Genomic DNA, 17,432 nt, shown 5'->3' on the forward strand with positions numbered 1-17,432 from the left:
GAGCCACTGCGCCCGACCTATAATTTTTTTTTTTTTCCTTTCTTTCTTTTTTGAGACGGAGTCTCTTTCTGTCTCCCAGGACGGAGTGCAGTGGCGTGATGTTGGCTCATTGCAAATTCTGCCTCCTGGGTTCAAGCGATTCTCCTGCCTCAGCCTCCTGAGTAGCTGGGATTACAGGAGTGCACTACCATGCCTGGCTAATTTTTATATTTTTAGTAGAGACGGGGTTTCACCATGTTGGTCAGGCTGGTCTCAAACTCCTGACCTCGTGATTTGACCGCCCTGGCCTCCCAAAGTGCTGGAATTACTGGTGTGAGCCACCACATCCGGCCTATTATTATTTTTTGAGAGGCAGTTTCACTCTGTCGCCCAGGCTGGAGTGCAGTGGCACAATCTCGGCTCAGTGCAACCTCCGCCTCCCAGGTTCAAGCATTTCTCCTGCCTCAGCCTCCCAAGTAGCTGGGATTACAGGCACGTGCCACCACACCCAGCTAATTTTTGTATTTTTAGTAGAGATGGGGTTTTACCATGTTGACCAGGCTGGTCTGGAACTCCTGACCTCAGGTGATTTGCCCACCTCAGCCTCCCAAAGTGCTGGGATTACAGGTGTGAGTCACCACACGTGGTCTTGCACCTGGTTTTAATAAATATTACTTGGATAACTGATAAGGGAGGCACAGATAACTCACTTTCCCAGGGTTTTTGTTTTGTTCTTTTTTTCTCTCTCTTCTTTATTGTGTTTTAAGATGTTTTTACTATCTATGGACTTACAGAATCCAGGATGCTTTATTGAGTCAAAGATTATAACAGGTTTGCATTTGCAACTGAAAGAAAAGCAGCAACTGCCCAAGTACAGTCACGTGCCAGATAATGTTTCAGTCAACAATGAACCACATATTCAGAGGTAGCTCCATAAGATTATTGAATCTTTTCTATGTTTACATACATACGTATTTACCACCGTGTTACAACTGCCTACAGTATTCAGCAGAATAACATGCTATACAGGTTTGTGGCCTGGGAGCAATATGTTATACCGTATAGCCTAGGTATGCTGTAGGCTAAACCATCAAGGTTTATCCAAGTGCTTTCTACATTTACACAATGATGAAATCGTTTAATGATAACATTTCACAGAATGTATCACCATGAGATGATATATGACTATTCTACTGAATACCAGAAGGTAACTGAATTCTAACAGGAGTTTTAAATTATTTCTATACTTTACAAATTTTATTTATTTTATTTTTTTGAGACAGAGTCTCTCTCTGACACGCAGGCTGTCATCTTGGCTCACTGCAACCTCCGCTTTCCAGGTTCAAGCGATTCTCCTGCCTCAGCCTCCCGAGTAGCTGGGATTACAGACACCCGCCACCATGCCTGACTAATTTTTGCATTTTTAGTAGAGATGTGGTTTCACCATGTTGGCCAGACTGGTCTCGACTCCTGACCTGAGGTGATCCCCCCGCCTCAGCCTCCCAAAGTGCTGGGATTACAGGCGTGAGCCACTGCACCCGGCCTATACTTCCCAAATTTTAGGAAGTTACAAAGAGTTGATCAGCGGAACCAAAACATGTTTATAGATCAAATCCCATTATATGTTCCCATGATGAATGGTTCCATTCATAGCAGAATGGAATTTTGTTCTATGAGCTGTAACTTAAAATAATGGGTCAAATACTGACTTAGCAATCTTGAGGTTTTTGATGTAGTTGTATTGTTATATTTGTTGTAATGGAGAATTACTGGTATTTCTAGTTTTTACACATTGGTTGGCATATCTTATCTTTTTTCACTAAACTGGAAAATCCCTAAAGGTCTAGCTTTCAGATAGATCCCAAGCTTTCTACTTGGGTAGTAATGCTGTTAGGACACATGACTAATTAAGAGGGTCTATTCTCTTTGCTTAGTTCCACTTACGGCACAAAATGCATCCTGATCTCTAGCCATCCATCTAATGACTATATGCTGCTACTCGCAATGGATAACAATAGAATAAAGTGCAGATGCAAATCCACTAGAAAATGAGGAAAAAATTAAAGCCTCTACTTTCTGGATGCTGTAACACAAGTGCCAACTTCAGGCAAAAAGGTCAGCACATACGTTTCAGACTCCTTACTGCAGGTGCTTCAGGGTTTGCTCCACTAATGCCTAGGTGACTAACAAAGTTTCAGTCACATTTAGCAGATATTAATGGCACATAAAAAGAACGAAAGGGACAGACTCGATATTACAATATGGGGTAGTTTGTGTGTCTGGCCACATAAATTCCTACATACCTCTCCAGCACCACTCACCTGGAGAAGTGGATATGGATGCCAGCTACTGTTTTTTCTCCCTTCCCAAACAGATACAGCTGGGCCTATAGCTGCACTGCCCCATACCAAGGAGACTTCACTTGACACCTAACTCCTGACAGGGCTCTGCATCCTTACCTCAGTAACAGAAGCTGGTTGGGTATGAAAAATTGTTAACTGCAACTTCTGAAAACCTTTTCAGAAATAAACTTTTCCTCTATTCCAAATCTCAAGGTCTTTCAACTAGCCTACCGTAGAGCTTGAGGAGTGTTAAAGTTAGGTCGAGGCTCAGCGACACGCTCCTCCTCTTCTGGGCCATCATCTTCCATGTTGGAGAATCCCATCTCATCTTGGAACTGTGGGCAAAGGGAGGGTTTTCCTGGGGAATAGGTCTCAAATGTTGCTCCAGTATTGGGAAGGAAGAGTGAAAACTACAGATTACAAGACTTTAATAACGCTGGCACCCAGAAAGAGCCAATGTCAGAACCTTCTCACTTCAGGACTCCCACAAACCCACACTTAGGATGGCTATTATGCCAAGAAAGAAGTCGTTCAACCAGTCAACCCATAACAGTAAGGACAGAGCATGGATAACTCAAAATTATCAATCTCTTTTTTTTTTTTTTTTTTTTGAGACGGAGTCTTGCAGTCTTGCTCTATCGCCCAGGCTGGAGTGCAGTGGCACAATCTGGGCTTACTGCAACCTCTGCCTCCCAGATTCAAGTGATTTTCCTGCCTCAGCCTCTGCAGTAACTGTGACTGCAGGTGCCTGCCACCATGCCTAATTTTTGTACTTTTAGTAGAGACAGGGCTTCATCATGTTGGCCAGGCTGGTCTCAAACTCCCGACCTCAGATGATCCACCTGCTGTGGCCTCCCAAAGTGCTGGGATTATAGGCATGAGCCACCACACCCAGCCTCAAAATGATCAATCTCTTAAAGAGAAATACCTTTTGAGACAAATTTATGAAAAAGGTAATTATTTGTGCACAAAGTAGTTTAAAACTAGTTGACAATCTTTAAGGACACACCAAATGACAGCAGGGGAAGTCATCAAAAATTTTCCAGGGGCCAGGCGTGCTGGCTCATACCTATAATTCCAGCACTTTGGGAGGTCCAAGGCAGGAAAACTGCTTGAGCCCAGAAGTTCCATAACAGCCTGGGCAATGTGGTAAGACCCTGTCTCTACAAATAAAATAATTAGCTGGGTGTGTTGGTATGTCCCAGCTACTCAGGAGGCTTAGACAGAGGACTGCTTAAGCCTAGAAGGTCAAGGCTGCTGTGAGCCGTAATTTCACCACTGCACTTTAGCTTCGGTGACAGAGTGAAACACCCCTCAAAAAAAAAAAGAAGTTTCAAGGAAAATGTTAATAAGAACAACATACATGTATATAATCAAGAGTCTAGCAGTTAGAAAAATTCCCTGTCATTATGTTCTTTCCCAGGTAGACTAAAAGTAGAATTGGTTCAGTTAGACCCCTATCCTAGAAGGAGCATCACAGAGACCAAATGACACATCTTGCTGGAGAACTGACTTACAATCCCATGTTCTCACTTGAGGATCATTACTCACAGTTTCAAACAGCTCTTCCATCAGCTCATTTACTTCCTTTTCTGCAAGAAAGCCAAACAGTATGTTGTTGGTATAAATTAGATTTTACAATAAGGAGGAATTCCATGAAGACAATGTATAATGTTTTCAACAAGGAATGACAAATTCTTCATATCTATCCTTCTTTTTTTTTTGAGATGGGTCTCACGATGTCACTCAGGCTGGAGCTCAGTGGCGCGATCTCGGCTCACTGCAACCTCCACATCCCCTCCCTGGTCCAATCGATCCTCCCACCTCAGCTCCCCAAGTAGCTGGGACTACAGACGCATGCCGCCACACCGGGCTGATTTTTGTATATTTTGTAGAGATAAGGTTTCGCCAGGCTGGTCTCAAACTCCTGAGCTCAAGCGATCAGCCCAACTCGGCCTCCCAAAATGGTGGCATTACAGGTGTGAACCACCATGACTGGCTATCCTTCCTTCATTTATTCAAAAACATTTATCGAGGCCGGGTGCGGTGGCTCACGCCTGTAATCCCACCACTTTGGGAGGCTCTCTACTAAAAATACAAAAAATTAGCCGGCCATGGTGGTGGGTGCCTATAGTCCCAGCTACTTGGGAGGCTGAGGCAGGAGAATGGCTTGAACCCAGGAGGTGGAGCTTGCAGTGAGCCGAGATTGCACCACTGCACTCCAGCTTGGGCGATAGAGCAAGACCCTGTCTAAAAAAAAAAAAAACAAAAACAACAACAACAAAAAACATTTATTGAGCACTATGCTTTTTAGATGTTTGGGATATATGAGAGAATGAGAGAAAGAGAGACAGAGTTCTGTTTGCATGAAGCTTAAATTCTGAAAGGAAGAAGACAGGAAAAAATGTGAGCTAGACGATTTTATAATTAGATGGCCTATCCAAATCCACACAGTACTGAATGGAATCAAGAGACGAGTCTCCTAGCCTGGGTAAAATGTTGAAACCATATCTCTACAAAAAAATTTAGCTGGACTTGGTGGTGCACACCTGCAGTCCCAGCTACTCAAGAGGCTGAGGTGAGAGAATCTCGAGTCCAGGAGGCAGAGGCTGCAGTGTGCTGAGATCATGCCCCTGCATTCCAGCCTAGGCAACAGAGCAAGATACTGTCTAAAAAAAAAGAGACAGAGAGAAAGACAAGTTTCCAACAGGGTTTTATAGGACGCTGTCTTTGGATCTGAACTATTCAAGAACTCCATCAGTGACTTAAAAGACCCAGAGAACATACTTAGCAAATCTGTAGATGATGTAAAGCTGAAAGGGACTGCCAATCCAACTGATAGAAAATTCAAAATTGTATTTTCTCAAATCACCTGGACGGAACATATAGGGATAAATTTAAAGTTCTATGTTTAAGAATTTTTTTTTTTTTTTTTTTTTTAAATAGAGACAGCATCTTGCTATGTTGCCCAGGCTGGTCTCAAACTCCTTAGTTCCAGTGATCCTCCCACCTTGGCCTCCCTAAGTGTTGGGATTACAGGTGTGAGCCATGGTGCCCAGTCCTACAGTTAAGAGTTTTAAAGATCAGTTTATTAACTACGTGAAAAGGTGACGTGCCTTAAAATAATGTGAAAAGACCTGAAAGTTTTGGTTGGTACAAGAATCTGAGGTAAAAAAAAAAGTTTTGGTTGACATCAAGTTCAATAAGACACAGCTGCTCCAAAACAGAGCTCATAACCAACAAGGCAAACATATCACTGAACTAGAACAGAGTCTAACACTATATCTGCAAGACTGTGAACAATTTTATAAAGGCCTTTCTTAGGAGGACATTAAAAAAATTAAGATCCAGGCCAGGGGTGGTGGCTCACGCCTCTAATTCCAGCACTTTAGGAGGCCGAGGCAGGCAGATCACCTGAGGTTAGGAGTTCGATACCAGTCTGACCAACATGGTGAAACCCCGTCTCTACTAAAAATACAACAATTAGCCAGGCGTGGTGGCACACATCTGGAATCCCAGCTACTTGGGAGGCTGAGGCAGGAGACTCACTTGAACCCAGGAGGTGGAGGTTGCACTGAGCCAATAAGCACCAATGCACTCCAGCCTGGGCAACAGGGCGAGACTCCATCTCATAAATAAATAAATAAATAAATAAATAAATAAATAAATAAGTCGGGCATGGTTGCACATAAATAAATACAATAAATAAATAAATAAATAAATAAATAAATTCAGTATGGGCATGGCTCTCGCCACATTCCTGTACATGCCCGCGGCTGAGGCACAAGAATCGCTTAAACCCAGGAGGCAGAGGCTACACTGACTGTTTATCATACCACTGCACTCCAGCTTGGGAGACAGAGTGAGACTCTGTCTCAAACACGAAAAAAAAACAAAAACAAAACAAAATCAATTAAGTAATTTAATTTTAAAAAAAAATTTTTTTTTTTTTTGAGACTGAGTCTCACTCTGTTGCCCAGGCTGGAGTGCAGTGGTGCGATCTCAGCTCACTGCAACCTCCACCTTTGGGCTTCAAGCAATTCTCATTCACCACGCCTGGCTAATTTTTTGTAGTTTTAGTAGCGACAGTGTTTCACCATGTTGCCCAGGCTGGTCTTGAACTCCTGACCTCAAGTGATCTGCCTGCCTCAGTGTCCCAAAGTGCCGGGATTACAGGCCTGCGCCACCATGCCCAGCCAACAAAAAAAAATAAAATCCAAATGTTGCTGAGGATGTAGAGCAAATGGAATTCTAATGAGAACGTAAAATGGAAAGCCACTTTGGAAAATGGTCTGGCAATTTCTCATAAAACTAAACATACCTATCCCGTGATCCAGTGATTTATCTCCTATGTAGCTGACCCAAGAGAAATGAAATATGCCTTTTCTAATTCATAAGTGGGGACAAATGAGAGACAGAAATGAAGCATTTCCACAAAGACTTGCACAAAATAGTTCAGAGCAGCTTTATTCATCATTACCCAAAATTAAAAACAGCCCAGGTGATCAACACAAAAATAGATAATCTGTAGTATATTTACACAATGAAATTATAGTCAGCAATAAAAGGGAACAAACTAATAACACATGCAACAGAAATGAATCTCAAAAATATTATGCTGAGTGAAAGAAGCCATACACACAAAGCACCTCCTATATGATTCCATTTATGTGAGGTTCTAAAACTGGCAAATTAACCTGTGATTAAGAAAAAAAATCAAAACAGTGGTTGCCTCTGAGGGGATGGTGTAGGGATTGACTTGGAAGGGGCATGAAACTTTCTGGGGTGAGGATTCCATATCCTGATAGGGATTTGGGTCACACAGGTACACACATGTCAAAATTCATTAAATGGTACACTTAAGATGTGTGTGATACACTGTGTGTAAAATCACCTATAAAAAGAAATCATAAACAAATATCGAGCTCTAGTTCATTATATGCGTGCTGAAGTGGTTAAAAGTGAAGTATAGGCTCATGCCTGTAATCCCAGCACTTTGGGAGGCAGAGGTGGGCGGATCACAAGGTCAGGAGTTCAAGACCAGCCTGGCCAAGATGGTGAAACCCCGTCTCTACTAAAAATACAAAAATTAGACAGACACGGTGGTGTGCGCCTGTAATCCCAGCTACTCTGGAGGCTGAGGCAGGAGAATTTCTTGAACCCGGGAGGCAGAGGTTGCAGTGAGCCGAGATCGCACCACTGCACTCCAGAGTGAGACTCTGTCTCCAAAAAAAAAAAAAATGACATATAGTCAGGTGCCACTGTGCCATTGTGCACGCTTGTAATCTCACCTGGTCAGGAGGTTGAGCTGGGAGGATCACTTGACTGCAAGAGTTCAAGACCAACCCATGCAACATAGACCTCGTCTGAATTAAAAAAAAAAGTGAAGTATAATTTACTCTGAAATGCATTTGAAAACTAAGATGCATCCACAGACGGACAGGGAGATGGACAGCTGCATGATAAGGCAAATAAAGTCATCCGTCAGTATATGTGGAGATTGGTTCCAGGAGCCCATGGATACCAAAATCTGAGGATACTCAAGTCCCTTTTACAAAAATGGTGTAGTATTTGCACATAATCTACACACATCCTCCTGTATACCTTATCTCTAGATTACTTATCACCAAATACAATGTAAATGCTACGTAAATAGTTGTTATACCCTACTATTTTTTACTTATTTATTTGAGACAAGCTCTCACTCTGTCACCCAGGCTGGAGTGCAGTGGCAGTGGTATAATCACAGCTCACTGCAACCTTGAACTTGTGGGCTCAAGGGATCCTCCTGTCTCCCGAGTAGCTGGGACTACAAGCACACACCACTGCACCCAGATAATTTTTAAACTTTTTGTAGAGATGGGGTCTCAGTGTGTTGCCCAGGCTGATCTCAAACTCCTGTGCTCAAGCGATCCTCCTGCCTCAGCCTCCCAAAGTGCTGGGATTATAGATGTTAGCCACTATGACCAGCCAGTATTATTTTCTGCTGTTGCATTTTTTTTTTTTTTCAGAATATTTTCAAGGTTGGTTGAATCTGTAGATGTGAAACCTGCACATATGAAAGGCCCACAGTTTATATCAAACCTATCGAAAATTTGGCCAAGCATGGTGGCTCACGCCTGTAATCCCAGCACTTTGGGAGGCCGAGGTGGGTGGATCATGAGGTCAGGATATGGAGACCATCCTGGCCAACATGCTGAAACCCCATCTCCACTAAAAATACAAAAATTAGCTGGGCATGGTGGCGCGTGACTATAATCCCAGCTACTCGGGAGGCTGAGGCAGGAGATTCGCTTGAACCAGGGAGTCAGAGGTTGCAGTGAGCCAAGATGGCGCCACAGCACTCCAGCCTGGAGACAGAGCGAGACTCCATCTCAAAAAAAAGAAAAAAACTATAGAAAGTAGGAGGTGAGGCTGGGCATGGTGGCTCACGCCCATAATCCCAGCACTTTTGGAGGCCGAGGCAGGCAGATCACCTGAGGTCAGGAGTTCGAGACAAGCCTGGCCAACCAACATGGTGAAACTCCTTCTCTACTAAAAACACAAAAATTAGCCGGGCATGGTGGCAGGGGCTTGTAATCCCAGCTACTCAGGAGGCTGGGGCAGGAGAACCACTTGAACCTGGGAGGTGGAGGTTGCAGTGAGCCGAGATCACACCATTGCACTCTAGCCTGGGGAACAAGGGTGAGACTTTGTCTCAAAAAAAAAAAAAAAAAGTAGGTGGTGAGAACATGAATGTTAGCTGTATAATTTTCAACTTCTCTATATATATTTTTAAATTTCATAATAAGATGTAACAGGGGAAAAGTTTAAAGAAAATAAATGCTAGAATCCAGAGAAGAGTAACGTGTGGTAAGAGGTTTGGACACTAAGGCTTTGGAGAAGAAGAAATCTCGCAGAAGAAACTTGAAACTTTCCTATGTTTTGCATAGTGAAAAAAAAAAAAAAAAAAACTTAAGAAACGTCTTTTAACATGGTACAGTTGGGGATAAATTGCTTTTTTTTTTAACAGCAAAAGACAAATAGGAGGCCGGGCGCAGTGGCTCATGACTGTAATCCCAGAACTTTGGGAAGCCAAGGCAGGTGAATCACCCAAGGTCAGGAGTTCAAGACCAGCCTGGCCAACCTGGTGAAACCCCATCTCTACTAAAATACAAAAATTAGCTGGGCGTGGTGGCGGGTGCCTATAATCCCAGCTACTTGGGAGGCTGAGGCAGGAGAAACACTTGAACCCAGGAGTCGGAGTTTGCAGTGAGCTGAGATCACACCACTGCACTCCAGCCTGGGCGACAACAGCAAAACTCCATCTCAAAAGAAAATAAAAAAATACAAGACAAATAGGAGGAATATAAGAGGATTGATCTTCTTGCTTTGCATTCAAATTTGGGTTCAATAAGGAAAGTATCTGAATTTGCATTCAGATTTGGGTTCAATAAGAAAAGTATTAATTGAGGAGGTGTTCAAGTTTACAATACACTATCTGCAGAATTGTTGAGCTCCCTGTCACTGAAAGTATACAAACAGAGACTAAAAAGGCCACCTCAGAGGAAGTGTAAACAAATTCTCAAGTGGGCGGAAAACATGTGACCACATGGAGCTTTTCAAACTCTGTGATTTTATGCTTTTTAATTTTTTAATTTTAGTTATCCATATAAGGATAAGTCATTTTAAAGGGATTATAATCAAACATGACAATGAGACACAAGAGGACAAGAGGCAGAAAAAAAAATTAAAAATTCTACTCCAGCTTTCACTATCATCACAGAACTGTATGACTAGAAAGACTGCCCTTCATTTACCCATCTCTATTTGACTGGCAAATATTGCCACCAGCTTTACAGCAGTAAATAACACAAAGCTCTTGAGAAGCTCACAGTCTAGGGGAGAAGACAGATACTAAATAAGCAATTATGACATATATAAAAGGACAAAAAAGGATATAAAAGTATATAAAAGGACAGTATATAAAAGGACAAAAAGAGTGGTACGGGAATGCAAAGCAAGATCAATCCTAATGAAGGAGGATCTCCCTGAGAAATTATATGTAAACTGAAGAAAATAACAATCAAAAAGGGAAGGCAAATACATTCCAGAATGATAGCTGAACTTAAGATCTGATTTTACAGCCGGGTGCGGTGGCTCAAGCCTATAATTCCAGCACTTTGAGAGGCCAAGGAGGGCATATCATGAGGTCAGGAGATCGAGACCATCCTGGCTAACACAGTGAAACCCCATCTCTACTAAAAATACAAAAATTAGCCAGGCAAGGCAGCAGGCGCCTGTAGTCCCAGCTACTCAAGAGGCTGAGGCAGGAGAATGGCGTGAACCCGGGAGGCAGCGCTTGCAGTGACCCGAGATCATGCCACTGCACTCCAGACTGGGAGAGAGAGCGAGACTCTGTCTCAAATAAATAAATAAATAATAAATAAATAAAAAGATCTGCTTTTGTGCTTTAAGCAGATGTTTCTTTACTTGCATATGACACTGCTGACCATTCTGTCCTTCTTGAAAGACTTTTTTTTTTTTTTTTTTTTTTTTTTTTGAGACGGAGTCTCGCTCTGTCGCCCAAGCTGGAGTGCAGTGGCCGGATCTCAGCTCACTGCAAGCTCCGCCTCCCGGGTTTATGCCATTCTCCTGCCTCAGCCTCCCAAGTAGCTGGGACTACAGGCGCCGCCACCTCGCCCGGCTAGTTTTTTGTATTTTTTTTAGTAGAGACGGGGTTTCACTGTGTTAGCCAGGATGGTCTCGATCTCCTGACCTCGTGATCCACCCGTCTCGGCCTCCCAAAGTGCTGGGATTACAGGCTTGAGCCACCGCGCCTGGCCAGAAAGACTCTTTTTTTTGAAATAGGTCTTGCTCTGACCCAGGTTGGAGTATAGTGTCATGATCTCTGCTCACTACAGTCTCCACCTCCTGGGTTCAAGTGATCCTCCCACCTCAGCTTCCCAAGTAGCTGGGACTACGGGCGTGCACCACCACAACTGACTAATTTTTATTTTATTTTTTAAATTTTTTTATAGAGACAATGTCTCACTATCTTACCCAGGCTAGTCTTGAACTCCTGGACTCATGTGATCCTTCTGCCTCGGCCTCCCAAGTGCTGGCATTATAGACACGAGCCACTGTGCCCTAGCCAAAAGACTCTTCCTTTGGTTTCTACGACACTAAATTTTCTAGGTTATTCTTGTACTTTCCTAGATTCTCCTTTCAGTTTTCTCAAAGTCTAAATCCTCAAACCTTTTCATTCTATATTTTCTCTAATTCTTGGTGCTTTCCTTTCAATGCTTCCACTATCCTTGTCATAATATATCAAAATAAATGAAAGATCTTCACAAAGGAAATGGTATTCTAATCTTAAAATCAAGGTGAAAAGCACAATAAAGCAATAAAATAAAATGTAAGTTCTAAAGGATTGTATTTACATATAATTCTCTTTACAAAAAGAACTGCATTAATTAGGTATATCTTGGACGTTTATAAAGCTCTCTGCCTCCTAGTCTGTTGCTATTAAAAAAAAGCAATTTATCCCCAACTGTACCATATTAAAAGATATTTCTTAAGTTTTTTTTTTTCCTATGCAAAACATAGGAATGTTTCAAGTTTCTATAAAGCTCTCTGCTTTATAAACATCCAAGACAGACGTTAATCTGGTCAAGAGCCAGCAACTTACCTTCTCCATGTCATGTATATTATTCCAGTACAGGATCATGCATACATGCGATAAAAATCAATGGCTTATGAAATATATTTTCTATTTTTCTTTCTCCCCATAGGTAGAATTTCTTCAGGATGAAATATATGTTTTCTATGTTTGACACACTAGCCAATTACATAATTTTTTTTTTGAGTCAGGGTCTCCCTCTGCCACCAAGGCTGGAGTGCAGTGGCACCATCATAGTTTGCTGAATCCTTGACCTCCTGGGCTGAAGCAATCCTCCTGCCTCAGCCTCCTGAGTAGCTGGGACTACAGGTATGTGCCAATACATTTGGCTAACTTCTTAAATTTTTAATAGAGACAAAGTTTCTCTATGTTGCCTATGCCGGTCTCAAACTCCTGAGCTCAAGCAATCTTCCTGCCCCAGCCTCCCGAAGTGCTAGGATTACAGGTGTAAGCTACCACGCCTAGCTCAATATACAAATCATTCAAGCCAAGTTATCATAATTGTTTTCCATACCTCCAGTCTTGTTCACTTTACCTAACAAATAAATACATGAAACTGGTATTAAATCAAAGTGATCTTTCTAAAATCCGAATCAGTTCCTACTGATTTACTGCTTAAAGCTCATTTTTGTTTTGTTTTTTTTTCAGGCGGAGACTCGCTCTGTTGTCCAGGCTGGAGTGCACTGGCATGATCTCGGCTCACTGCAAACTCTCCAGCCTGGGTTCAAGCAATTTTTCAGCCTCAGCCTCCCGAGTATCTGGAATTACAGGCACCTACTATCATGCCTGGCTAATTCTTGTATTTTTAGTAGAGACAGGGTTTCGCCATGTTGGCCAGGCTGGTCTTGAACTCCTGACCTCAAGTGATCCGCCTGCCTCCACCTCCCAAAGTGCTGGGATTACAGGCGTGAGACACTATGCCCGCCCTTAAACTTCGTTTTGAGAGCTTAATGATTCTCCATGATGTAAACACTACCTAATTTTATCTACCACTTCTCTACCTTTTCACTCATATAACACCACCAAAGTACTTACTATTTTCCAAACATACTTTTTTGATGTTTTACAATTCTGTGGTTTGCAGATGCTCTTCTATTTGCAATATTCCTCTCTGTCCCTATTCACCAAATTTCTATTCCTTCTTCAAAACTAAGATAAAAAACCATTTCATTCTGCAAATTCTTTCCTAAGTTCTCCTATCCTAGTCCATATCACACACTAGGAGATGACACCCTCTTTTAGATCATTATTATGCCTTATGTAAAACCTGTTACAGCATTTATCACTTTGTATTGTAACTTTTTCTGTTTCTATCACCCTACGAGGCTGAACTCCTAAAGCACAGATGCCATGTCTTATTCATCTTGCACAATCCCTGCCAAACAGTAAAGACTCAATACATGACTGTGGGATATACGAATGAACAACTGATGGGCTTTCTGAATATATACCTAAATTAAAGAATCAGATAAATAAATGGGTAAAGGAAACTTAGATGTCTTAACATGGATAAGCTGCAAACTTCACCCCTAAAAATCTACAAAGTAAACAAAGGCAGCTGCAAAGCAGTCAAGAGCAGGACTTATAATAAACACAGACTCACTGGTGATTCTCACTGCCCGGTCAGTCCGGAAATCCTCTGTGTCTGGTTCATCAAGGTCTTCCAGGAAATTATATTCTGGATCATCATCATCATCTGCTTCATCTAGAGAAAAAAGTGTTTCAGATGCTTATTCCCAACTTTGTTCTCAAACTTCTAAGAATCTGTTCCAATAAAGCACATTTCTTCTTTTTTTTTTTTGAGACAGGGTCTCACTCTGTCGCCCAGGCTGAAGTGCAGCTCACTGCAACCTCCCCCTCCCAGGTGCAAGTGATCCTCCCACCTCAGCCTCCTGAGTAGCTGGGACCACAGGCAAATGCCACCACGCCCAGCTAATTTTGTGTAGCATATTCCATGAAAATAATACTTTCTGTAAAAGCTACTTGTACAATGAAGCTGACAGTGAAAAAAGGAATGGCCCAAATTCCCAACAATTAGAGAATGACTATATAATTATAATTTCTTAGTATAAAATAGTACAGGTTGAGCATTCTAAATCCAAAACTCCAAAATCTGAAACTGTGTGTGTGCAAACATGACTCTCAAGGGAAATAGCCACTGGAGCATTTCAGATTTCAAATTTTCTTTTTCCTTTTATTTGAGACAGGGTCTCACTCCGTCACCCAGGCCGGCGTGCAGTGGCATGATCATGGCTCACTGCAGCCTTGACTGCCCAGGCTCAGGCGATTGTCACACCTCAGCCTCCCAAGTAGCTGGGATTACAGGCACATGCCACCATGCCCAACTAATTTTTGTTATTTTCAGTAGACACAGGATTTTGCTATGTTGCCCAGGCTGTTCCTGAACTCCTGGGTTCAAGCGATCTGAATGCCTCGGCCTCCCAAAATGCTGAGATTACAGCGTGAGCCACTGCACCCCGCCCAGATTTCAAATTTTCAAATGTTTTTCTGTCTTTTAATAGTCTTTTTTCTTTTCTTTCTTTTTTTTTTCTTTTTGACACGGAGTCTCGCTCTGTCACCCAGACTGGAGTGCAGTGGCACGATCTTTGCTCGCTGCAAACTCTGCCTCCCAGGTTTGAGCAATTCTCCTGCCTCAGCCTACCAAGTAGCTGGGACTACAGACATCCGCCACCATGCCCATGTGAAGAAAGAAAAAAAAAAGTAGAAATGAGGTCACACTGTGTTTCCCAGGCTGGTCTCGACTTCCTGGCCTCAAGCAATCCTTGTACCTTGGCTTCCCGTAGTACTGGGATTACAGGCATGAGCCACCACGACTGGACTATCTTTTCTAAATGTTTGAGAAAAGTTCTAAATTTAAATTTAGAACTAAAATTTAATTATTCTTATCCCCACATGAATGTGGAAAACTAAAAAGTAACTACACACTGAAACTCTCACAGATGCATATCAAACTATTATCAGTGGTGCCTCTGGGAAATGAAACTTGAACCTTGGTGTCAAACGCCTTGGAAAGGACTGGTAGGAAAATGAAGTGTCAATAAATAAACTCTAAGAGACACATAAACCCCAAAAAAATCATATTAAAAATTTCACGTATGTAGATACATACATTTTTCTTGGGGGGAAGGCTTCAATTGTTTTATTTTGTAATAGTTGATTTCTTTATACCAAACATATTATTCTTACAGTTTTAACAGTGAAAAAAGAGAAAACTCTGGAAAAAATATATCCTACAGAACCCAGCATATACAGTATATCACGTCACTTCTACTCAGACGCCTCCTCTCCTCCCTGTCACTGTTTTCAAAAATCTTTCCAAGGTCCATTCCAATTACCAGCTCTTTCATGTAGCTGTCTCTGATCATCCTAAACAAAAGTTACCTCGTCCTCTTCTAAAACCTTACAACAGCATTTACGCCACTTTGATGGTGTATCTGAGTTTATTCAACAGCTTCATTCATTTACAATGTATTGGCTGAGTGCAGTGGCTCACTCCTGTAATCTCAGCACTTTGGGAGGCAGAGGTAGGAGGATCGCTTGAGCGCAGGAGTTTGAGATCAGCCTGGGCAACATGGCAAAACCCCAACTCTACAAAAAATACAAAAATTGGCCGGGCATGATGGCACAAGCCTGTATTCCCAGCTATTCAGGAAGCTGAGGTGAGAGAATTGCTTGCGCCGAGGAGGTCAAGGCTGCAGTGAGCTGAGATCTCACCACTGCACACCAGCCTGTGTGACAGAGTGAGACCCAGTCTCACACGCACACACATACAAACAAATACAATGTATTGTGAACCTAACAATGGGCCAGGCACCCTGTCATTCATACAGCTTTTATTCCATGACCAAATGATTATGCTCCTTTATCCCTCACAGATTCTAGCACAATGCCTTGTATAAAGAAAGTACACAAACATTTGCCAAATGATAGACAATCTAATGATTAATAGTATCATAAGGTACATTCAAAGACTTGTTATCTTCTTTCATTCACTTATCCTGACTTACTCCTAGCATTACCTACACAACCATTTACTCAGTCTATTTCTTTTTTTTTTTCTTTCTTTTTTTTTTTTTGAGATGGAGTCTCACTCTGTTGCTAGGCTGGAGTGTGGTAGTGTTATCTCGGCTCACTTCAACCTCCGCCTACCAGGTTCAAGTGATGCTCCTGCCTCAGCCTCCTGAGTAGCTGGGACTACAGGCATGCACCACCACACCCAGCTAATTTTTGTATTTTTAGTAGAGACGGGGTTTCACCATGTTGGCCAGGATGGTCTCAGTCTCTTGACCTTGTGATCCACTCACCTTGGCCTCCCAAAGTGCTGGGATTATAGGCATGAGCCACCACACCTGGACTACTTAGTCTGTTTCCATCCAAACTTTTACCTGATCACTATTCCTTCCCCATTTCTGATAATACCATTACTTCTTTAGGGTTACCACATATTTCAACCACACTGTTCTATGAGGTGCTATCAATCACCAGACTCCATGCTGAACAGTCTCCCTATTAATCCCATGCAACACCAAGAGACTGGGCATGAGATCAAACCAAGCCGATCTGACTTGTTCCCCTGGATTTTATAAGTGAAGCTTGTAGGGGAGAGTCCTGAAGTGTAGACAAAGCAAAAAGTAATCATGGAGTGCTTATGAACAGAGTTCTAACCTTGTAGAAAAATAAATGTGAAAAGGGAGCTGAGTGACAAAAGGAAGTAAAATAGAGAGGAGGGAGATCCTAACAATGCCTCAGTTCCACTGCTGATTTACTACACTTCCAAAGTCTGGTTTCATTTCACCCCAGCAAGATAGAGTTAGGATTCTTTCACTTCATCATGCAGACCCTTAACTAACACGATGTTCTTTTGGTAAATCATTGAACCCTAATGAAATCATATATAAAATTTTGAACGGGCCAGGCACAGTGGCTCATGCCTGTAATCCTAGCTCTTTGGGAGGCCGAGGTGGGAGGATCTCTTGAGGCAAGAGTTTAAGACCAGCGTGAGCAACATTTCTCTACAGTAAATTTTTTTTTTTTTTTTTTTTTTGAGACGCAATCTTGCTCGTTGCCCTGGATGGAGTGCAGTGGCACGATCTCAGCTCACTGCAAGCTCCACCTTCTGGGTTCACGCCATTATCCTGCCTCAACCTCCAGAGTACCTGGGACTATAGGTGCCCACCACCACGCCCAGCTAATTTTTTTGTATTTTTAGTAGATACGGGGTTTCACCATGTTAGCCAGGATGGTCTTGATCTGCTGACCTCGTGATCTGCCCGCCTCAGCCTCCCAAAGTGCTGGGATTACAGGCGTGAGCCAACGTGCCGGGCCCAGAAATTTTTTTAAAAATTAGCCAGGCGAGGCCGGGCGCGGTGGCTCAAGCCTGTAATCTCAGCACTTTGGGAGGCCGAGACGGGTGGATCGCGAGGTCAGGA

The 17,432-nt window shown here is 42.5% G+C and overlaps 1 protein-coding gene across 1 annotated transcript in view; it reads right to left on the minus strand.

Annotated features, from left to right (window-relative positions):
* The window catches only part of LOC108522018 (GON-4-like protein), a gene marked incomplete at its 3' end in the record, with an annotated part of 73,943 nt that overhangs the window by 10,109 nt on the left and 46,402 nt on the right, over positions 1-17,432 (minus strand). Inside the window, exons 13-15 of the mRNA XM_017862117.1 lie at positions 13,586-13,687; positions 3,873-3,913; positions 2,553-2,656 (exon numbers count right to left, since the gene is read on the minus strand). Of these exons, the coding sequence (XP_017717606.1) occupies positions 2,553-2,656; positions 3,873-3,913; positions 13,586-13,687 (247 nt within the window). The remainder of the gene's footprint in view (positions 1-2,552; positions 2,657-3,872; positions 3,914-13,585; positions 13,688-17,432) is intronic.

Source organism: Rhinopithecus bieti, unplaced genomic scaffold, assembly GCF_001698545.2.
Source record: "Rhinopithecus bieti isolate Rb0 unplaced genomic scaffold, ASM169854v2 scaffold_64010, whole genome shotgun sequence".
NCBI classification, from domain to species: domain Eukaryota; kingdom Metazoa; phylum Chordata; class Mammalia; order Primates; family Cercopithecidae; genus Rhinopithecus; species Rhinopithecus bieti.